Genomic DNA, 25,436 nt, shown 5'->3' with positions numbered 1-25,436 from the left:
CTTACCTTTTGCATACACATGTCAGCTATGATGGACAGAGGTATTGTAAGGCTTAGTGCAAGTGTGCCGATCAATGATGAGGTAAGAAAGCAGCCCCTAAAAAGAAAAAAAGAAAATATACATCTCCATATAAAAGAAGTAAAAGAACCAAAAAAACAATGATCAAAAACTATCTATCTTACAATATAGGTGAGAGAGATCAGGAGCAAAAGTAAAAGCTTAGGATGGACTAAGACATAATAAAAAATAAAGTTCCTAAGATGATTCTTAAAGTTTATCTTTAAATATTAAAAATCCAGTATATAAGTATACAAATTTCCAAACACTTTATGCTATTTTCTAGATCTGCTCACAGACGTCTTTCAACTTTGGATGTATAACTTATATTTTATTAATATTTTTTATAAAACTGTCAAAAGAGTTCTTATAGTTTTATGATAATGATACTTAGCTAACAAAGGAAACAGCTTATATTAAAATTTCAGGACAATGCCTCATAACACAGACTTTAAGGAAGTGATAAGCCAACGGCTGAGTCTGCCATTAAAATAAAAATATCTCACCCTCATTTAAAACTAAAACAGTCTTTAGATGTGTGTTGCTCTTTTGTTTGGCTTAATATAGGAAAGAAATAAGTATTTTTAGGGATATTCCTTGTTGTTCTTCATTCTTCTAGCAATTGTCCTAACCAAAACCTAAGCTCTTCATTTTATTTTTACCTTGAACTATCAATGTTGGTATCAAATTTTGACATACCAATTGCATATAATTTTATTTAGTTGAAGGAAAAAAAATGAAGAAAAGCATTATATTGAATAGATAAGGCACTATTATACAGACTAATAATTTGGGTGTATAAGAAGAAAATGATAAAACTATAATGTATATAATTAGGACAACAGACCCGTGGAAATTATAGACTAGTAAATTCTAGCTCAGTGTATGTTAGGATTAACAATGCTGTCCTACAATAAAAGAGGCTATCTCTTGATAAAGTGTCACTTGAACTTTGAATAACAGAGGCTTGACGATTAGTTCTTATTGATGTGGTAAAGAAAACTCAAGTGTCAGCCCACTATTCATGAGCTGCTCTGTGAAAAGAGGGTTCAGGGATCAAATATAGTTTTTTTTAATTTTTAAAATATTTATGTATGTATGTATGTATGTATTTATTTTTTGGCCGCACTGCACAGCTTGTGGGGTCTTAGTTCTTGGACCAGGGATCAAACTGGGGCCCTGGCAGTGAAAGCGCTGAGTCCTACTTGAACACCAGGGAATTACTTGGGGTTTTTTTTTTTTTATGCAGTGTATGTTCTTAAAGATTTATAGTGCAAAGTACAATCACACCAAGTGTAAGATGAAGTATTAAAACCTTTTTGACTTATACCAGCTTTTCCCAATTTAGCTGATGGCTGAATCCTTTCTATCTACCTACCTACCTACCTACCGAGCTGCAAGGCATGCGGGATCTTAGTTGCCCAACCAGGAATCTAACCTGTGTTCCCTTCAGTGGAAGCACAGAGTCCTAAGCACCAGGGAATTCCCTATTTGATCTATTATTCATTCAACACACTCCGGGAAATGCTGAGACAGAGAAGTAGGTGGATAACCTCACATCTATACTAGCGGTACAGTATAAGGAGTTAGTGCACTTAAAAATTTTTTTCAAATAAACAATGAGTGACAAGTACACATCTTTAATTTCCAAAAAAATTCACAACTGCATTTTTAAATCTTTAGTATACTTCTCAGCACTTGATTATATATGCTGAATTTGTTGTCTATTTATAGCTAACATACGATAATCTTGCCTTCCTAAAAAGAAATCAATACATACAAAGATTATGACTTCTGATTTAACTATTTTTATGATCTAAAAGGTATAAAATATATAGATAACCTCCTTACAAGTGTTCTGAGTTACCAACAACACCTAGAATTTAAGGGATATGAAGCTTGTTTCATTACAATTAACTTACTGCTACTGAGTTGTTACCATAAATACTCTTAAATGCTTGACTGTAGAAGTATATCTGAAAAATAAACCTTTTTGAGGTCCCCTGGAAAATCTATCTCAGGTAAGGATAAACATAGCTTTGATCATAATATATGACTTTGAGTGTCCAGTTTAACTATTCAACAATAAACACTCATATACACAGTTGGGAATATAAATTGTGTTCCTTCTGTGGAGAATAAATTTGCAATTCTCTATCAAAATCTAAAGTCCACATGTTTGATTCACTCTTTTCAGTATTTATCCTATAGAATACTTACATGTATGTGCAAAAACATATATGAGGATGTTCAATGCCATATTATTTATAAAGCAAAAGACTACAAACTAAAATGTCTCTCAAGGAACAGGTAAAACACATTACATTAAATGCATTATGTTACATAATGGATTGGAGCATAACAGATTAGAATACTACACAGGCTTTAAAAAAAATGAATCTAGTGGCTGATACGTAAAGATTTACAGGATAACAATTTGTTTGAAAAAAGCAAAGTATAGAATGATATCCATAGCCTGTATGTTAAAAATAAAACAAACCGGAGGAGGGAGGATTAAGAGACTGATACACACTTCTGTTATGTATAGACAATTTTGTAGAAGGCTTATAAGTTAATAGTGGTTGCATCTGGGGAAAAGAAATGAAGATTTGGGGTAGAAAGGAGATTATTTTTACACTGTAATCTGTTTTGTGCACTTTTGTATGTATTACTCTCTTAATTTTATAAAAGTTAAATAGAAAAAGAATAAAATATTTCAAAACATGTCATTTATTATTTCTTTAACTATAAAATTTTCAAGGGTGCAAACTCAGAAAAAGCTCACATAATAGAGACCACATATGTCACAACTCATATTCATTCATCCTCAAAGCCTACATCAAAAATCTGCTGACATAATGAAACTCTATTGTATATATTTATTAAAAATAAAGCTCTCAATAAAGAAAGAGTGTTTTAATATTTGTAAATGGCATAGTCCATAGTCCATACTATGAGTCTCAGTGTAATATGAACCATACTAAACGCTTCTCTAGTCTAATATCCAAAAATTTTTTTAAATTACTTCTTTCAAATATGTAAAAACTCCTTACTTTGAAATTTTCTAAATTTAAACTAAACTTAGAAAATTAGAGAATACAAACTTTTATTAAAGTACATTGAGTGCATAATTGTTTAAAGCATATGGCTCACTGGGTTGAACCCTACCTAAGAAATTGCCATCGAAAATGGCTGAATATCAACAATTCCTTAAGGTTCAACTAAGTTCAGTCAAAACACTACCAGTATGTAGTTTCATCTGCCTGGAACCAAGAGTGGAAAGAGGCAAGAGAAATGACAGAACAAAAGAATAAGAGACATATCCTATATATTAATATATAAAATAAAATATGTAATTCTTTTTGGTTAAAAAAAAAAGAGCACCTAAAATAACTTGTACAAAATGAGCAAGTAGATTTTGATACCAAAGAGTTTTAGATCAGCATAAGAATTTAAGATAATTACATAAATTACTACAATACAACATAAACCTTTAAGTACTACATGAAAGGAAGCATGGATGATATCAAAAAAATAGAGATATTTCCCTACTGGGAGAGGGGAGAGAAGTGTATGCAGAGCATTAAGAAAGACTTCATGGGAAAAAAAAAAAAAAAAAAGAAAGACTTCATGGAAAAGGCTATTTTTGTTGCAGTCTTTTGCAAAGAAAAACTAGTTAGTAGTCTTAAGTGGTATACAATAAAATTCATTTAGAAGTTTAAGTGCAATTTGTGTTTCTTTTTAAATTCATATTAGACAGAAACAGGACTAAGTATTAAGCTCTATATCTGAACATTTTCTTAAACTCCACATATGATGTTGTTATTCAACTATTTTAAGATTATCATATATCAACATAGTTGATATTACAACATATCAAACTATGTTAAAATCTCAAGTTAATCAGAGCTTAGGGTTTACATATCTGCCTCACTCATATGAAAAGTCCTGAGAATAAACAAAACAAAAGAGTCTATGACATTCTAAAGTCTCCTGAATAAGCAAAGTCCCCAGATTCTCACTTAGAATTCATTTATTCATACCTGGGATACACGTCTCCTAAATGTGAATGTCCATTAGATAACAATGCCTTTAATTTGCGTAACACTCTACTTTCTAAACCAGTTCTATAAATTTAGATCAATCATATTCATTTATTCATTCAACAAATATATATGAGCTTCTTCTATGTGCAAGCCACTACTCTATGCAATGGGTACACAGAAATTAAAAAACAAAACACAGTTCTTGCTCTAATGGAATTCCTGCTCTAATACAGTTCCTTACAACTGTATTAAGTTGTAAGTGTGTGGGGTGGGAAGGTGCACAGGAGGGGCCATCAGAAGACAGAAGAAATAGAAATGCTTAAACTAGCCAAAAGTCAATAGAGTCATAACTAATAAATCATAGGGTAAAAAATAGTACATACCACAACCACAGGAACTCTGAGAGCACTGTTCCAATAAGGCCATTAATGATAATGCACATTAATACTACTTTATTGGGAAACTCAAAGTCCTCAAATCCAGTATAATGAAGTAAAAAGAAACCTGGCCATAAGAGCAGCAGATTAAAGAGACCTACAAAACCTAAATACGTATAAAAGAGACAAAAGTTAGTAACTGTCATTTATTTCAATTTTCTAAACTTATAACTCTACAATCAGAAAACATTAGATTTTGTACAAAGGGCTTCAACAGTTTTCCTTAACTGAAATTTCTGTTACTTTTAAGTAAGTGATCACTGAGTCTTCAAGGTTCAACTATCCCCATTGCATGGAGCAACTACTGCAGAATAAAACACAACAATTCAAAAAGAAGGGTTGTTAACCTTAGATTATAATAATACGATGTCCTAAAACTTAAAGAAATAACTGGGGGGGGGGGGGGGTACGCGTGTGTATGTATTCAGCCTAATTATTAAGAGGAACTAGACGGTTTACTCTCTGATTCAACTCGTATTTATGTTTAAAGCACCTGTGCTATGCTAAGAATAATGGAGGAAGGTTTCAGAAGAAGGTAAAATTCTTGCTTCCTGCCTTCCCAAGAGCTCATAAGCTAGACTGTGAGATTACACACATATACCAATAGCTATTCAAGTATGAACTAAGCATGGGCTATGTGTAAAGGAAAGCTATAACATCTAGTGGTTAAGTGTGTGTTCTGCAGTCTGATTGCCCTGGGTTCCAATCCCAGCTCTACCATTCATTATTAGCACTGTAATCCTTTGGCAAACTTTAGGCAAGATGCTCAACCTCTTGTAAACCTCAGTTTTCCAATCTATAAGTGTAAAATAATATTTAATTAGGTTACTAGGAAGTTTAGACGAACACATAAAATATAGCACAGTACATGACACACAGTAAACAGTTAATAAAGGCTAGCTATTTTTATTATAGAAATTATATGAATACATATATGTGAATGTAAAGAATATAACTTTATAGTAGTTTTTATTGGACTTTCTATATAGTTTAACATCACAATTCCACTATGAGACCCAGAAGTAACTATACTTTCCTAAAAGAAAATTAAATTACAGTAGGTACGTATTTATATTTGTTGCTAAATAATAAACTAGTATTTAGGATGACTAGTTAAATCTTAATAGGGCTGGAGCACCCACTCTCTATCTGCTGCTTACGACTCACAGTACCTGCCTTCTCTGAAGGACTGTCTTGGAGAGCAACCTAGTCTGCCTTTCCCAGGAAGTTTCCACCCCTTCCCACTCCACACCCTGTGCAGCTAAACCCTAATGGCTCTAGGCGAGGATGACTCTGAGGAGTGCACAGACACATTACCCACTCCAGCTCCTGCTCCCCCTGGGTCCCCTGCCCAGGGACCTGCAACAAGCTGGGCCAAACCTCAACTGTACCTGAGATCACGTGGTTCTCTCCCCTTCTCTATTCTGCTTCTCTCACTCCCTTGCCAGTCTTTACTGCAGAGCACCCCTTTAATGAATCTCCCACACCAAATCCCTGTCTCATACCCTGCTTCTAGGAAACCCAACTTACGACACCTAGTGATAAAAATAAAAGTAAACAACACAACACATATACAGAAGGCTTGCATAATATTAAAAAGTTGTTCTAATTAAAATACCAAAATTTGGCATTATCAAGAACCAAATCTCTTTTCTATTCCCTGAACTATGAAGCCTATGAAATCCCACATTAAGTAACAACCTTCGGATCTAGAGATAAAAGATCCAAATCACTTCACCTGTTCTCCAGACCCTCCAGTACACAGCCACAGACGCTTCTGCTCTTCCCTAAAGTGAACACTCCAGCACAATGGATCCACTCACTGTTCCCTGCTATGCTCTGCTCACACCCCGAATGCTGAAAGAACTCTCCGTGTCCCAACCCTAACTACTTCTCCAATCCTGCCTATTCTGAAGCCCACGTCAAATTCCCGTTGCTCTCCACATCATGGCACATGTGAAGAAGATCAATCAAGTTATACATCTGTGTGTGCTAGTCTCCAGTAAGAGTAAATAGGCAATTTTTCTTGAAAGCTGCCAATCTTAGAAAAGAACACCATAATATATTAACATTTCAATCCATTCCAGATGGAATTTTCTATGATTTTAAAATAAGACATTAAAATTATCTTCATTTTTAAGGTATACTTATTGAATTCTCTACTTGAAAGGAACTTGAGCGATCACTCAGTCTGGTGGCTTTTCATAGGCATTATTTTTGTTAATCTTCAGGTGAATATATACAAACTATTTTTAGCAGAAAAATAATTTCTACAAAGTAAACTATAATGCTAAAAAACCAACAAAGCAGAATTGCTTCAGCAGAAGCAGCAAAGGAGTCTGAGAACCAGACTCACACATGCAACTCCACCTCCTTCCAATCTTCCCAGGATCCTCCATAAATCAGCTACTAACCTAGTTCAGTCTCCTCACTTTCAGATAAATATGAGATAAATGAAGTTATAACAGTTAGAGTCCAGGTCTCCTGGTTCCCTGTAAGCTGGACTTTGAATTCTCATCACCGGGCTTTCTTATCTATTGATATTCAGATATCTTTTGGAAGATATCTTGTCAATGTGCTCTTCTTTTGCAATCTCAGATATCACAAGTTCTTTACTGAGCTGATTTTAGGCAAAGAAGAATTTATAAGTCATATTAGGTATTTACCAAAATTAAGAATTGATGCCAGAAACTATAACTGGGTAATTTGAAAATCTATGTCATAAAAGAGCTTGAGTCTTAAAGTGCAAATGGAAAACCTTTAAGTTTTTAGTAAAAATAAGTACATAGAGTGAAACAGTATTATACGTAACATCTTGGGGCAGTTTCCCCAATCTTATGCTTCAAACAATTCAAAAATATATAATACAAAATGTATAATACAACAGGTATACACTCACATGCTCATAACGGCATAACCTGTCATATCAATGAGGAAAATATCTGATTCACAGGCTGAAGACATTAATTCGGAAAAGGTGTTAGAAGCAATTTCTTTCTTTACCTCATACTGAGGGAATGAGCGTTTCCTCACAGGTGCACAACTATGCAGAACAAGGTAAGAGAAAAACACTGAGATTGGCCTTCATAATCTTTCAAGTCTAACAGTTTTAAAGAATCATATTGGAGGAGTGGGGAGAAAGGCTTCCCTATCCCCTCCAAAAATCAAAAACGAAACCCTAAGTTAATCATTCAGCCTCACAAGTTAAACATATTCTTACCAAAGAACATTGGAATATCCAACTTATCTTCTCTGTCTACTTTTCTCTTGATCATAACAATATAGACAGCATAGAGCATGGCTCCAACAAGAGACCAAATGGAACCTGTAAAAATCAAGATAATTTAAAGCATTTGTTCATTAACTCATTCATCACACACTTACTTAAAATCTGACACAGTCAGATCCTCTTTAAAGAAATGAGTATTCAAGTATGAAAAGATAAAGTATAACCTACCTTAACCACATCCTCCAGGAATACAGGAAGGAGTTTAAAGTATAAACAAATAAATGTAAAAACATTCACCTCAATGATCTAACCAATCAGTTATACGTGTTATATTACCAACATTTTAGTATTTAATTTTAAAATGCATACTTCCTGTCTTCCCTTACATAAACAATTACGACACCTGACACAGCCAACTTAACAATGCTTCCTTCCCTTTCTAAGCTCTTGTTTACATTGTTCTCCCCACTGCATGTATCAGTTTTACTACATAGTCTACCACCATCTTCAAGACCTTATTAAAGTCCCCTCCAAAGACTGCCACCAAGCATTTCTTTCTACTCTGCAAAATTTCCATCCTATTTGTCTTCTATTTTAGACAATGTAATACTTAACTTATGTAGTTAAGTATAGCATTATTTTATTCTCTAGGGTGTTCATCTTGTCCATTATATATACTGATTAAAATCAAAAACTCCTTGAGAACTGCAAACACATAATTTGTACTTTTTAATGTTCTAATATATCTAACATAATGCAGGGCTCACAATGTGTGCATAATAAATATCGATTCTCTTTAATATATTAACTTGCTCTCAAGAACATTTAAGTAAGCCTTTAAAAACAGCTGTATAAGGTGCTATCTGCCAGTTGACCATATTCAATACTTTAATCAATTACCCAAAAGTCCAATGTTTCATTAAATCTATTTATTATTACTATTACCACTAAACTTTAAAAGGCAAAGGGAAAGCCTGTCAACAAAATCTCTTACACACACACAACAAATACATACATTGTTTTATACATACAGAGCTGCTCTGGGTGAGAAGGAGGTAAGGTAGTTCAAGACACAGCTCCCTGGGCAGTAACCAGGAATAGTTTAGAAAGCATTGTTGTATTTAATAAATTTTAAATATCTAAAGAAAGTATCCAGAAGGAGCGACTTCCCTGGTGGTCCAGGAGTTAAGACTCCGCGCTCCCAATGCAGGGGGCCTGGGTTTGATCCCTGGTCAGGGAGCTAGATCCCACATGCTGCAACTAAGAGCCCACATGCTGCAACTAAAGATCCCACATGCCATAACTAAAGATCCCACATGCCATAACTAAAGATCCCACATGCCACATTGAAGATCCTGTGTGCTGCAACTAAGACCCAGCACAGCCAAGTAAATAAATACATAAATTATAAAAAATAAATAAAAAATAAAGTAACCAGAAGGAAACCAATTAAACTGGATTCTGATTAATCTTTTGTTAAATCTAGACCATGGATCAAAAACTAAGTGTTTATCACAGTAGTAACTGTTTCAGGCAAGAATCAAAAGTGAATGACAAAATTAGTAGGTTCAAGCATGACAGACAGGATGTATGCATAGTTTCAGTATCTCTTACAAAATGATCACTACTTACAGAGGCAAAAATCAGTAACTACATTGGAGCAACCTGACACACCACTTTAAAATTAATGTCACTAGTAATGGGACAAATCAACATCATGTGCCTCTGATATGATGCACTTATCAGGACACAATATTACTTCCATGTTATTCTTAACAAAAATGCACAACATAAAAAAAATGCACAACACAAATTTAACCATAAGGAAATATCACACAAACTCAAATTGAAGGACATTCTACAAAACAAGTGGACAGTATCCTCTGAAAATGTTAAAGTTATGAAAGACAAAAAAAAGACTGAGGGATAGTACCAATTAAAGAAAACTAAGGAGACATGACAATGCAAGAAATGATCTTGGACTGAAAAAGAATATTAATGAAAAAAATGATGAAATTTGAAAAGGATCTACAGACTAAATAAAAATTATTGTAATCACTGTTAATTCCTGATTTTTAAACTTGTACTGCAGTTATGTACATTGTGAATAGTTAAGAGAATCTATTCTTTAATTTTCTTACATTATTTCCAAAGGAAAAGTTAAAAAAAAAAAGGCCTTGTTAGTGTCCACTGTGTGTGTGTGTGTGTGTGTGTGTGTGTGTCCGTGTGTATGTATGCATGCACATGTACATGCACACGCAGGATGATATGCACAGAACTTTCTTGTATACTCTAACAGGAAGAATGCAGAGTCAGATACTCACCTACTGTGTCTCTGCCAGCAGATTTTTCAGGCCCTGACAGGTTTACCAGCACAATGCCTCCAATGCTATGATGAGAATAGTCACTACTGATGAGTAAAATAATAAATTCCTTAAAAAGACTAAGCTTAAAGATCAAAATAATTTACAAGTGATAAAGACTAATCTCAACTTTGGGTAACACTATCAAAGGATTAATGATTTAATTAATAATATCTAATAATATTATCAGTATAGTATAAGCGCTATACTTATATTAACTCTTTTAATCCACATAAAATGCCCAATATTACCTTATAAGGAAAGTATTATTATTATTAATATTACCATTCCCATTTTACACATGAGAAAACACACAAAGAAATGAAGTAACTTGACCAAAATCACACAGCTAGGATTGAAACGCAAGCAGTCTATTTCCAGAGTCCAGTGCTCTTACCTGCTATGCTATCTTCTGCCTTTCAATTAGGAAAAAATTGACCAACTTGTCATCCCTCTTCCAATCTTTTTTGGAAACATACAAATATTAAAACCCATATAAACCTAGCAATGGCACTAACACATCGGTAAAATTGAAATTAACAGTAAAACTATCCTTAAATATTTAAATAATTAAATTAATCCCACTATTTTAATGGATAAAAATAAGACCAAATTAAGGATGTAGAGAAATCAGAGGTTATTCCTTCATTCAACTGTTGCTTACTGAGCTAAACTCTGGGTTAAGCGATGAACAAGAGATGTGGTTCCTATCCTCATGGAGCCTTATACTGATGGTCTTTCTATTTCTATGCATCTTTCTACTTTTATTAAGACAATGAAAACCAAACTGGATAAACTTCATCACTTCCCTAAGACAGATATACTGTATCTCCCTAATGCAAAAAATGTTTGGCTAAAACAGGGCCAATTATGCAAAAGAATAAATTCCTAGTGTCCATAAAGTTTAAATGGTAAATTAGTTGGTTCAACCAGATTGCCCATGGAAACTACCACGATCTATTTACCCTTATGTGTAAAAGAGAGAAACACCACTTACAATTGCCAAGTGCCAGTCTCTACGATAATCACTTTTTATACACATCCCTCCAAACTTTAAAACAAGACTGCAAAGTAGTAGATGATACTATCATCATTTTGTCACACAGGAAATCCTCTCAGAGAGTTTAAGGGAAGTACCCAGGGGCAAAGAACAGAGCTCTGATTCAAACCCAGCCCTGACAGCTCATAAACACTAATCTTTCTCATAAATTATTCTGCTACCTTTTCTGATTTCTGATTTTCTCTCACAAAAACAACAGCTTCACCAAACCAACACATCTTCTTTGAGCACTGACTGTGAGCAAAGCCTTATGCTAGGCCTTTGATGACACAGAGTAGAAAAAAAAGGCTTTGACCTTCAAGGATTTATAATCTCATAGCAAGACAAGACAAATATACACAAAGTTAAAGATTTAAATTAGTTATTAATGATATTTCTGTATTGTATTGCAAACAGTAATACAAAATTGCCAGACGACTTATACAGAAACAATTGAAAGCCTGAGGCTGAGACAATCAGAGAAGACTGCATGTTAGATTTCTAGAAGTGGGAGAAGTAAAAACTAAAAACTAAACAAAAAGGGGAACTTGTTTTAGGAAAAGGAAACAAACTTGGGAGGTTATGAGGATTAACATGCAGTTAAACGTGAATGTCAGTATAATACTTAGTAAGTCCACAGTCACATGAATGGAAACCAAAACTGTTTTGGGGTCCTCCCTCCAGTTACCCTCCCAGGAAGGTTTTGAAAACTAGCCAAGGATGTGATACAGAGCTTAGTAGCATAATGTCCATTTAAAACCTTCTTTTATCCTCAACTTTCTTTGCCTATACAGTATATTAGAATATAAACTATCCTCTATCACTATCAGAAATGCTTTAAACATTGTATTTTTTAAACAGAATAAACTAGCTATTGCACTATACTCTTACCTTAAAATTACAGCTAACAGTTTAGATAGAGTAAATCTATCTCCACTGTTACTTGGAAACACTGCAGCAAGGATTAAGGTAAAAAGCCCTACGGAGAGAAAAGGATAAAAAAGAAAGATACATTAGCTTAAATACTGTCAAAATTATTTATTACCACCTTGATTGTTTAACTGAGTAAATTACACACCTAACTTTTAAACTAATTTGTGTCATTTTTAAATGATTAAGAATAAGACTGCAGTTACCCAGGCTGAAATATTCAAAGATCATACACAAAAACAGCCTCCAAATGAAACCATGCTTCGTTCAACAATATGGATCAAGTACATTCCTGTTTATTTTAAAACTAGTAAGACAGTTAAACTGAGCACTGAGAGTAACATTCTGACCTCATCATAATCAAACATGTGTACTAAAGTTATTTTTACAGCTTCAAAAATACTTTTTTTATCTTTCAGATTTGGAAGGTGATTCATTTTTAAAAATAAAACACCTTTCATAGTGCAAATTATAGTTCTGAAATAAGCAACTACATTTAGCCAAAGGGTTGAGGGAAACATCTTTAGAATGACTATGTGAAAGGAAAGACAGCTATAATACAAAGAGTCAGCCTTTAAAACAGTAATACATTTTTGTATAAAAAATACTGTAAAGTACTGGAAGAAATATAAATAACACAAGGCTCTGGCACAAAACTTAAAGATTAAGTAGTAGTTATACTAATATACATTAGAAAGAATGAAATAATTTAAAACAAGATAAAATATATGTATAGGTATACATATATATCAGAAATAGGTCTTGAGTTATAATACAGATTTTGAAGACAAATTTCTTACCAGAAGTTGAGGACAAAATATTAACTATAGCAACTTTTGTGTCTGAAAGTGCTTCTTGATATGACAAATTTGCCAAAAACCACTAAAGAAATAGAAAATAAAGTGAAACCTAATAAATGACTTTTTATATTTGTCATTATAATTTATAGTCCCCTCCTTTTTTTCACCCTCTAAATACTGCTATCATAAGTTTTAAAATCTGCTTTGTATTGAAAAATCACAGGCCCCAAAAGAAGACAAACATTTATATCAGACCCAAGATCTTTGCTATCCAATTCCCCTTAAGAAAGTAACAACAGTTGGTTAAAAATTAGCACTGTTCAGGCTCTTTTAAAAATCAGGGTAAATTTAATTTCAAATCAACATTGAAATTTGCTTTATCCAAGCACTGATAGTACTCTATTAAGTTTATCTAAATCAAATTTAAATTGGGGGGAATTCTCAAACATTAAAATATGTACAGATGAATATAACACAATGAGAAATCGACTGAATGAGGTCGTGCCTGAGGGGATGGATGTAACCAGCCAGATTGACAGACGAAAGGCTATACTTACTTTGGAAATTTTAAAATGTCCAAGAAAACCATGAATTTATTGTCTAACTGTGATTGTTTCTCTGATTCTCAGTTTTGAGACATAATACAAAGAGTTCTCAAAACTTTGGATATAATAAAGGAAGTCTTCCAGCTATGAGGATTTTTTTTCTTCTTTCTTCTCTATTGCTCATCTAGGCTAGGGTATTCTTACATTCCCAACCCTGTGCCTACTTTGATTTAGAGAATAAGAAATAAGACCTCTTATGATAAAGCCTGGGGTGTGTATGTGCATCCAAAGTTCATTTATTTCCAATGCTATCAGATACTCTAACATAGTTTACCACAACTCATCCATTTTTCTGTTGATGGACACTTCTTGACTCTTTCAAACAATGCTACTGAGAACATTCTAGCATATGCCTCCTGGGGCATATGTGCATGAGTGTCCCTAATGTAGTATATACTAGGAAGCAGATTGCTGGGTCAAAGGAAATTAACTGCTTGTCTAACTGTTCTCTGTTACTTAAACAGATTGACTGGATAATCATATTCTACTGGAGAATGACTTGTCTCTATTCAGGGAGGGACATCTCTTGATCTCTCTCTGAACTTGTAGTTAAGTGAGTAGTATAGTTACCAGCATTTATCAAAGAAGCAGTATAGAACATTATCTCAGAGCACTGCTAGAAGGCAGCAGATGGCTGAGAGTGTAGAAGTCTCCATTCAGTCTACACTATACCCAAAGCTAAAGCCAGACTGAAACTACAGCGAAGAGACTGATTCCATCTGTAGTCTTCTGACTTCCTAATTTCACTTGACTATCTAAATAAGAAAATGAGGTTAGCAACTGGGAAGACACGCAATATCAAATATATACAGCAACAGGAGCCACAATCTGCTTGTAGTTGAAGTGCTAAAAAAGAAGCAGAAGATTCTTCCCTTAATTATCTTTTGGAGATTTTCTGCAAGAATAGGTAATGCTTATCGGGTGATAATTAGCTTTCTTGACCTACTTCCCTTACCACTTTAATACTTAAATACTGTGCTCATTTTCCAAACAATCTCACTGGTCTCTGCTAATGCAAGATAAAGAAATAAAAACAGACCACTTAGATGGCAGCAATTCTAAGAGTATAACTACTCATCATTAGCTATGAACTCTTTCCAGAAAGATCTTTCCATTCTCTAGCTCTCCCCAAGCTTCATTCTCTGGCTTTCAAATCCAAGGCAGCCTCATCACAAAAGATTACCTCCAGTAAAAATTACCCTCAATTACCCTCCAGTAAAAATTATCAATTACCCTCCAGTAAAAACTATCTTTGCAATGTTTCCTTTCATTATTCCAGAGTTGAGGACAACCACTTACTAATAATTAAGCTATCACAAATAATTTATATAACACCTCCTTACTGCACGAGTGGTAATTCATTTTAAAATTAGCATAAATGCCTATAAGACCTAAACTATATTTTACAGAAAAAAATTAAAACACCATAAGCCCTAATGAGACAAAACAATTAGAAGAAAGACTGGCAAATACAGTAATCATTAACTTCTTTTGACCTGCAATGTCCAATACATTAGCCACTAGCCACATGTGACTACTAAGCAACTGATGTGTGGCTAGTTTGAAATGAAATGTTTAGAAATTGAAATAAAAACTGAAATTGAAATGAAATAGAAAAAATTTAAATTGAAACAGAAATGTTTAAAAATTTATAAGATTTTAGTACAAAAAAAGAATGTAAACTATCTCATCAATAATTTTTATACCAAAAATATGTTGTAGTGTTTTACATATAGTGGGTTAAATAAAAACATAGTATTAAAATTTACTTGTTTCTCTTTTTTTTAATGTGGCTACTAGAAAATTTAAAAACACATATGTGACCTGCATTTGAGGCATATATTATATTTCTATTGAACAGCACTGTTCTAGACCTCAACTAAACTTATCACTCTATTAATAATAGACAATAGGGCTTCCTAGGTGGCGCAGTGGTTAAGAATCCGCCTGCCAATGCAGAGGTCACGGGTTCGATCCCAGCTCCAGGAAGATCCCACATGCCACGGAGCAACTAAGCCCGTGTGCCAAAAAAAAAAAATAATAATAATAATAATAGACAATAACCTATGATAATAGATAATAGACAATAATCTATTTTCTACAGATAATAAATCACTCAGATTTCTAAAAAGGTATATTCCTGGACTATATTACTCTGACTTTCTACAGAAATGCCTTTACTAAAGATTAACATAGCTCCCTGCTCTTGTAACTTACTTAAGGTTGATTTTTCAAAAAAGACTATTAAAAGTGGAAGCAACCCAAGTGTACATCAACGGATAAATGGATAAACAAAATGTGGTATATACATACAATGGAATATTATATAGTGTTAAAGAGGAAAAATATTCTGACACACGCTACAAAGATGAACCTTGAAGACATTATGCTAAGTGAAATAAGCTAGTCACAAAAAAGAAAAATACTGTATAATTCCATTCATATGAGTGCTCAGAGCAGTCAAACATATAGAGACATAAAGTAAAACGGTGGCTGTCGGGGGCTGAGGGAGGTGGGAAAGGGAAGTTATCATTTAATGGGCATAGAGTTTCAGTTGCACAAGATGAAATAATTCTGCTGATAGTGGTGATGGTTGCAAAATAGTGTGAATGTATTTAATGCCACTTAAACTGTACACTTAAAAATAGTTAAAATAGTGAGTTTTATGATATGTATATTTTACTACAATTTTTTTAAAGGCTATTATCTGCATATATATACCTGTAAATCTGCTATACAGAATAGTGTCTTACTATATAAGAATCTACAAAATACATTCTCTCAGTTTTGAGTTAGGAAAAGTTCACTTTATTAATAAAGAGAAATACTTCCTTTTAATAGACAACAAGCTGTATAACTCAGGAAGTTTTCCTTTTTTCCTTACTGCCAAATTGCCTGGAGATAAACTGCGTGCTTTCTTTCTCTAAATGGAAGTTCCTGATATAATCAACCCATTGCAGTCTGCCCCCTACACTGACATTATCTGTTTACTCTGGCTCTAATCCCCCCCACTTTTTAAACTTTTATTATATAGATCCTTTTATTGTTTCACCTCAAGTCTCCTTTAAAGATTAGGAGATATAATTAATAAATCTTAGTCTTGCCTTACACTTATTTAAAACAAGCAAAGAGATATCACAATAGCATAATCCAAACATATGAGCCTTTAAATTAAGTTTATTACATATTTAATTATCATATTACAACTCCCAAAGATTCTCTGATTTACACTCCTGAATATATTAATCAAGGTATCACTAAAAGAGGTTATTCAGGCAGAGGATAGTGAAAAATTGGCTATGCAATAAATATGAGAGGGAAAACTATAAAGTCAAAAAATCTTATAATCACGCTAATATTGACATTAGCATTGCATTACCTAGTGTTTTAAAATGCTCAGTATAAATTTAAACCTTAAAGCCTCATACTAAACAACCTTGGAATAGGCTACTTCCAATCATATATAAAGAAAAGAGCACTGAAATTCATTTTTTAAATTGTAAATCAGAGTTTTTACTAAAAGACAAGTTATCTAATTCCAGATTAGCCCCAAATAATATTTTATTGCTATATGAATATTTTATGTGAAACATTAAGCATATTTTTCAGTTTCTATATTAAAATAATTGAGAAGCTATAAATAGTATAATAATTCTGAAAAAATGTTTACTATGAGTACTTGTAAAATATTTGACCACATTTATATGAATTTAAAATAAAACCACAAAAGCACTTACTTAAAGAAATCAATGCAGTCCACGCAAACTCCTATCTAGATATTTACTAGCGCTGTATATTTCATAGTATCAAATAGCTCTATTCATTATTGACCATGAGGCAATGTCAAATTCTAAATATATATGAGTAGTTGTAGTATAGAGTGTTTACTGAATTCTTTTATGTATGACTAGTATTTATTAACTTTAATACTCTAATTTCCCTATGATGGCAGGTAACAGAGTTTAAAGGCATGATTAAGTAACCTAATAGTCTTACACTTCTATAGTATATTGTTGGTATGTATAGTATCTTAAAATTCAAATTCCAAACATATAATAAAGACTTACCACAAAGCAAAAAAAAAAGCTAATTTTTGCTACTTGAGTTGCAGTAAGTTTCCCCACAGTTTTGAGTAAGAATTCTTGTTCTTTCACAGTAGGATATGACATGCGAGACAACTTAGCTTCCAGTGCATGGCTTGATGGAAGCTGTCGAATCTCCATGATATTACTAAACCTTACACGAGACTTTTTGGGAGCTTAAAAGGAAAAGTATGGTACAAAATCATTAAATGTTTCCCCTTGCATCCAACGAAAGTCACAAGTTTAAATTTACTGATAAATAAATATTTCATCCATCTATGATCTCATTTGAACAGTCAAAAATGGGACAGCTCTGCTCATTCAAAAGAGGAGGAAAAATGTTTCCATCTAAAAAATTTTGAAGGTTTTAAAATGAGACCAATATTGAACCAAAATTTCTGCATGGTTCAGGATTATAGTATGATTATTATTTTAGCATTTACAGTAAACATTTATTTGGATTTTGCCTCATAGATACCCAATTTATGAGAACTATTTTCCTGGTCAAGCATGCAGAACATTCCTCTATAGTTCCATTCCTTGCAAGAGAATATCATGGATGAATACTACATCTTACGCTGAAGCTAGCATTCTTTACCACGTTCACAGGACCAGCAAAACTCCTGTAACTTGCTATCAAGGTCTTTGATGGCCTGGTTGAAGAGGATATTGTTCATTAAAAAATATATTTATATATATATAACACCATAGAGATATCTGGTATTTGGAAGTTATTTCCATTGAATTAATAAAAACTTGCAGTAAAACTACCAGACAACTACAGGCTGAGCTGACACCACATGGAACAGAAGAACTGCCAGGTGATCCCAGGCAACCCACAGAACCCCTAAGTTTTGGAATGGTTTGAATGAAGCTAATTTCTAACTCATTTAGAAAATGAGTTTATTTTCCACTCATTTCTAAGTTATACAATTCTAAGCCTTGCTTACTTTTTTCAGTATCAATGTTTGTGTTCTCAGGTTTTTCACTCGGAAGATCATGAAATTTCACAGGAACATACAGAGGTTCACTCTGGAATGCAGTAAAACACAAACAAATATAAACAGCAAGTGTAATAGCTGATATACTGGCTAAATTTAAGTGGATGGTATACAGAAACAGATACCACCCAAAACAAGGCTGTTCACCACCGTGTTTATACAGTGTAATTTCCCAAAATGTATTTTCAAGACTTAAAAAGGAAATTCCAGTGATCCACCCAGGCACAATGACAGAAAGAATCAGTGTAAAGTTTAGAAATGTAATTGGACAGCACTGGCACATTATGATAGTTAATACTTAAATGTCACAAAAACAGACCTCTCTTAGCTAACAGGTTATCTCCCATTCCTTTTTATATATTCTTTTAACATATACATATTGAGCTCCTACCACGTCAGGTACTCAGTATGAGGATATAAGAGTGAATAGAGACAGTTTCTGTCCTCAATGATCCTGTAGTCTAAAGGGGAAGGCAGACAATGAACAGAGAGTCACATATATAATGTGTATATAAATTTGCCAAATTGTTTCCTCTTATTACTTGAGTCACTTAAAACCAAAAGTTCCTGAAAACCTTCACTAGATTAGTAGATAAGAAAAAAATTGCTAGCTCTTATCAGTTCTTACCATGTATCAAGTCCAGACCAGTTAAACACACATTTGTCATTAGTCCTCACATTTATAAAATGGTATTTTAAAGGAAATCGTCTAGAAGCTAAGATATAAAATAATCGAGTGGTAGATAACAGAATTAAAGCCTGGTTTGTCTAACCATGCTCTAAAGGTCTACATTTTTAAGTGGTTCTAAATCCCTCAACTGTTTTTGTGAACGTTCTTCAGATGATCTGTACTTAAGGCACAAATCTTCAACAAGACTGTTTCTTAAATTAACATAAAATATTTTTTATTTCTTTGATTTATCTTTAACTCCTGATACAGACTGTGCCAATGAAAAATATTCAGTAAATGAAGAGATAATAGGATTTGGAAATGGAGTCTCTTTGTTGCACTGAACTTTTCATTACAGCATTTGGCCTAGAACAATTTGACATGTCCATCTTACAGATAATAAAAAAATACAGACAAGTAGGCCGCCATCTCAGCTCTGTCTTCTACACTAACAGAGACAACTGATATTAGTCTTGTTGGGGGTTTTTTTTTTTCTGGTTTTTTGGTTTTTGTTTGTTTGTTTGTTTTGGCCACGCCCCATGAGGCTTGCAGGATCTTAGTTCCCCAACAAGGGATCGAACCTGCGCTACTGGCAGTGAAAGGACACAATTGTAACCACTGGACCACTAGCGAATTACCAATACTAGTCTTGTTGATGCTTAAGATACCAGAGAAAAGAAACAACATATTTTCTCTAAGCTTCATAAACCATTCACAGCACCCAGTAAGCTACCTTGCAAGCAACTGTAGTTCTAAAAGTCAGACGAACAAAAAACTGTACTGTCAATAAGGTCAGCACGCTAGTGCTTCACAAATTGGTATTAAATTTTAGAGTTAACTTTAAAATTTTTTTCAGGTAGGATGCCACATTTGGGGGACTTCCCTGATGGTGCAGTGGTTAAGAATCCACCTACCAATGCAGGGGACACAGGTTCAAGCCCTGCTCTGGGAAGATCCCACATGCCACGGAGCAACTAAGCCCGTGCACCACCAACTACTGAGCCTGCACTCTAGAGCCCGGGAACCACAACTATTGAGCCCATGTGCCACAACTACTGAAGCCTGCGTGCCTAGAGCACGAGCTCCACAACAAGAGAAGCCACTGCAATAAAAAGCCTGCGCACTGCAATGAAGAGTAGCCGCCGCTGCTTGCCGCAACTAGAGAAAGCTCGGCGAGCAGCAATGAAGACCCAACACGGCCAAAAAAATAAAAAATAAATAAATAAAATTTAATGGGGAAAGTTGGGGCGGGGGGGAGATGAATTGGGAGATTGGGATTGCCATATATACATTACTAATAAGAAAAAAATATCAAATTGTACACTTTATATACAGTTTATTGCATGTCAATTGTATCTCAATAAAAGTTCTTAAAGAAAAAAATAAATAAAAGATATTCAGTGCAAAAAATAAATTAATTAAAAAAAATTTTTAAATGCCTCATTTGGAATAATACATTTTAAAGAGATGCCTTAGTAATCGTCTAAAAAGAACGGGTTTGGGCTTCCTAGGTGGCGCAGTGGTTGAGAATCCGCCTGCCAATGCAGAGGTCACGGGTTCGATCCCAGCTCCAGGAAGATCCCACATGCCGCGGAGCAACTAAGCCCGTGTGCCACAAAAAAAAATAAAATAAAATAAAAATAAAAAGAACGGGTTTTTACATGCCCTCTCCAACAAGATTATAAATGCTTAGAGTGACTGTTAATTCCTTCATGTGCTTGCTTATCATCTATCTCTTCCCCTCCCCAAACAAACTAGATAGCTCTCACACACTAGAATATAGGCTGTATTTCGAGGGTCTAAAACAAGTGTTTAACATATATTTAAATATATGTAAGTGCTCTCAAAAATCTGTGAAATGAATAAACAATCTGCTTATAGAGTCTCAGTGTCAACTAAATGTATTTGTTTCTAAGTGATAATAATAACAAACATGAACTGACAAAGCTGATAAGAAGCAAAGGACACAGGACTTCCTGTACAACTGTCGCTCCTTAACTAATTCCCTCTTCCCTTCTCTCCCCAGAGGTGGCTGAATTGCTTACTTCTAGGTCCCAGGTATCTCTACGGAAAGAAAGTGCCAAATTACAATCTTCATGGAAGGCACCCAACGTTGAGATGTAACTTTATCTTAATATAGCTGTGGTGCTATCAACACTACTTCAGTCCTTCCCACCATGGTCAACTCCAACCACAGTTTTCCTGAGAAGAAAAGAAACACTTACCAAAGAACTATTCATAGTTGTATCTGTTGTGCAAGCAGCAAAGTAACCTTCAGCATCTGCAAACTACAAATAATGAGACAAAATTCAGTTAAACTCATGTTATAAAGTAGAATTAGTGTGAGTCATAGCTCAAAGGAATAGAACCAAAATTCCAGAGTAGACCTATAAGGGTATAATCGTTATTAATAATAACAGTACACAACCATGCAAGGTAAGTATTATCGTCTTTATTTTACTGATGAAGAAATTGAGGCTAAGAAATTTCATCTAAGTAACAGAACCAGGACTAAAACCCAATTTAGTCTAACTCTGATAAGCCCTTTTCACAATACTCTTATAACATTTCAGATCAGTAGGGAGAGGATGGGTGGGCTAGTGAAAAAGACAAATAACATCTTAGTATTATCATGACAATGGCGCTAACCTCGAGAACCCTCTAAATGCATTTCGGACACTGGACCACTTTGAGAACCAGTGTGCTAGTGCTGTGTTAGCATGCTTTTATTCATACCTACAACTACCCTATCATTTATCCCTGCTTAAAGTTTGAAGAGGTTAAATAACTTGCTCAAGATCACACAATCAGCAAGTGACAGAACAAGATTCAAACACCAGAGCCCATGCCCTTAAAAAGCCCTTATAAATCAGTAAGAAAGAGTCAATGTAGAAAAATGGACAACATATGGACAACTCACAAAAGAATTCTACTGTGCAACAAATACATGAAAAAGTAACCCAAAACACGCAGATTAAACAAGATACCATTGTCTACCTATCATATTGGGAAAGCATTAGGGTTTTGCTAACAGTTCAATCTCATACACTGCTAACAGACATGAATCAGCTACAATTATTGTAGATGATAAGTTAGCAAAAGGAATCAAAAGCTATCAAATGACATTACTGTTTTACCTAGCAATTATGCTTTTAGGAATGTATCCTAAGTAAATAACTACAGATATGTACAAAGATATTCCTATTTACTTATAACAAAAGAGAAAGTGAAAACACTCTAACAAGTGTTAGTTAAATAAAATGGGACACGATGCTAACAAATGCTTATTTATTAGCCTGCAAAGATATTCATGATATAGTAAGTGAAAAATCAAGTCAGGTTAAAAACAATATATGGACCAAATCTATTTCTGCTATAATTTTTTTTTAATATATACACATAGATAGCTACAGATAGTATCAAAAATTTGTAGTGGTCTTAGAATGCTAAGAGTATGGAGACTATTCTTATTCTTATTACCATAATTTGTCTTCAACAAAGAACATTTATTACTACCACAATTAAAAAATACTTAACATTGAAAAATGTTCCAGTAATACTGAGTAACACAGAAAGTTTTTGTGATACACTACTAAGTACAAAAAGCAAGTAATAAAACAGGACATAACAGTACAATTTCATTTTTTGTAAAAAGTGAAATAAAAATATACACATGTAAAAGAATGGCAGTATATATGCCAAAATATTGTCAGTGATTATTCCTTGAATGGTAGAATTTATTATTTTATTTTGTTCCTCCATATTTTCTAAATTTTCAACAAAGTACGTATATTAATACACATCTACCATATTCCTACATGTAAAACTACAATGAATATGCATTTCTATAATATACACATCTTAATTTTAGAAAGTAAAAAAATATACATTCATAATTTTGGTAAGTTAAGTTTTTGTGCACGTGAGTATAATTTCTAGTCTTTACCTCAAAAAATATTATTGAAAAGCCCCTGACAAAAATCAAATACATTTCTCAAGAATGTACTCATTAGCTAAGACAAGAAATAATATTATTTTAATCCACAAAAATAGTACACATAAAAGAAAAGGATTAATAGAGACAGAAAATACAAGAGTGGTTACCAGTGGCTGGGGGAAGGAATGAGTGAGAGTTATTGTTTAATGGGTACAGAGTTTCTACTTGGGATGATGAAAAACTTCTGCAGAGGGACAGTGGTGATGGTTGCACAGCAAAATGAATGTACTTAATTCCACTGATCTACACATTCAAAAATGGTTAAGATAGTAAATTTTATGTTATAAATATTTGAGTAAAATAAAAAATTGCAGAAAAGAGAAAAATGGTTAAAATGATAAATTTGATGTTATGTATATTTTACCACAATAAAAGAATTAATATATGAGAAAGTTTTATATCCTTCATTATAAAAAATTCAGTTTCTACTGCAAGGAATATATGTCACTACATAAACTGCCATTTCTTTCAACACTTAAAAACAAGCATGTTACATCACATTAATGAAAGAATATAATTTGATTAGCCAAATATCTGACATATGCCCTGAAATGTTATTTTCATTTTAACATATAAACTTTGAATTACTTTGCTTCTACCATCAACTTTACAACTAATTAGATGATATTCATCTGGTCTGCAAATGATCTAAGACTAGATACTTTTCTTATCCCTTACCTTCATCATCTTCTCCACATTAATTGATTTGGGCTAGTTAAATAATTTGAAACAACTCAGAGGATGTCATGAGGTGAGGGAAAGAAAGTCATTACATACCTTTGATTTCTCACAAAACATTCTGATGCCAAGCTGATTAGAAGAGCAAATTTAAAAGTATGGACAAAAGTAGGTTTTTCTTACATCATGCTATTTTCACTCATTTAACTGAACAACTTAAAATCTGACTTTCAAGAAACTAATACATTGAAAAAAATTTACCCCCTTTCCAACAAACACTTAAAATTTAAAACTTACAAAAGCAGCATGCTTTCCTCGAAATCCTCTTGTACACTGTTGTCTCCATGGCTTCCAAATTATAAAGCCCAGAAGGTACAGAACAAACATAGATGTTTTTGCAAAGGTGCTGAAGAATGGTTTGTTGTACTGAGTAAAAACATACTGTGGAGGAAAAAGTTACGTAAACTATGAGACAAACCTTATTACTTATTTCCAATAAAATAAGGTTATTACATGATTTTTAACTCTAGAAGTTCATTTGGAAGGGAAAGATCAAGAGGGATTATAAAAATATTTTGAATTCATTTCTGAATATTTTATTTGCCTTGCATACAAAGGATAATATTTCCAAAACAAAGCAGCAGCAACTTGCAAAAAAAGTTTTGTTCAACATTCACTGAAAACCTACTATGCAACAGTATCTATATTAGGGACTAAGGAAAAATAAGACAGACTTCCCTGAGTGGAGATATATAGATACCGATACAGATATACAGATATAGATGTGAAGAATACACAGCGTAATGTGTTAATACCATGATGGGGGATACAGGGTACTTACAATGGGAGTACCAAAGAAAGATAGACCATTTTGAAGGTTATAGAAGTTTCCCAAAAGAAGCTACTCTTGATCTGTATCTGAAGAGATGAATAATAGTCCAAACAGAGGAAATAGCATAAAGAAAGGCAATGAAACAGTATGAGGTACAAAGAAAATTGCATGAAGTTTAATATTAGGAAGTTATACAAAAACCTGTAATCATTTTTTTTCTGTTTGATTTCTTTTGAAGTATAGTTGATTTATAATGTTGTTTTATTTTCAGGTGTATAGCAAAGTGATTCAGTTTTTTATATATATATTATATTTATATATTTTTTTAGATTCTTTTCCATTATAAATTAATACAAGATATTGATATAGTTCTCTGTGCTATATAGTAGATCCTTGAATGATCCTTAAATGATCATTTAAATTGAAAATATCAGAATGAACTCGTAATTTCCCCTCCCCCCAAAAAATCCTAGTTATGTGCCTTGAAAAGGCACATAACTAGGAAAAAAACAGAAAAAACTGATAACCCAGAAGGAATGAGCACCTCTAGAAACCAGATGATGATCTGTACTATTTTGCACACAAAAAACCATAGGTCTTTGAAGAAAGAGTCAAATCCACGTATGGGGCAGGAATGTATGAGACGAGTCTGGGGCATCTTGTGCCAGAA

General features: G+C 33.4%; 1 protein-coding gene across 4 annotated transcripts in view; it reads right to left on the bottom strand.

Moving 5' to 3' along the window:
* The window catches only part of SLC35F5 (solute carrier family 35 member F5), a 39,730-nt gene that overhangs the window by 9,948 nt on the left and 4,346 nt on the right, over nt 1-25,436 (bottom strand). The window contains exons 4-13 of one of the 4 annotated variants that reach the window (XM_057746891.1): nt 24,232-24,375; nt 21,485-21,547; nt 18,539-18,620; nt 17,574-17,764; nt 12,902-12,983; nt 12,063-12,150; nt 10,094-10,179; nt 7,761-7,865; nt 4,487-4,646; nt 6-96 (exon numbers count right to left, since the gene is read on the bottom strand). In XM_057746891.1, the coding sequence (XP_057602874.1) occupies nt 6-96; nt 4,487-4,646; nt 7,761-7,865; nt 10,094-10,179; nt 12,063-12,150; nt 12,902-12,983; nt 17,574-17,764; nt 18,539-18,620; nt 21,485-21,547; nt 24,232-24,375 (1,092 nt within the window). Of the gene's footprint in view, nt 1-5; nt 97-4,486; nt 4,647-7,439; nt 7,584-7,760; nt 7,866-10,093; nt 10,180-10,529; nt 10,595-12,062; nt 12,151-12,901; nt 12,984-17,573; nt 17,765-18,538; nt 18,621-21,484; nt 21,548-24,231; nt 24,376-25,436 lie in introns of those variants that run through there. The other 3 variants (XM_057746892.1, XR_009055207.1, XR_009055208.1) reach the window with 3 other exon arrangements.

The sequence above is a fragment of the Hippopotamus amphibius genome, chromosome 8 (assembly GCF_030028045.1).
Source record: "Hippopotamus amphibius kiboko isolate mHipAmp2 chromosome 8, mHipAmp2.hap2, whole genome shotgun sequence".
NCBI classification, from domain to species: Eukaryota; Metazoa; Chordata; class Mammalia; order Artiodactyla; family Hippopotamidae; genus Hippopotamus; species Hippopotamus amphibius.
Note: the sequence above shows the minus strand (reverse complement) of the source record. Positions and strands in the feature narration are given on the sequence as shown.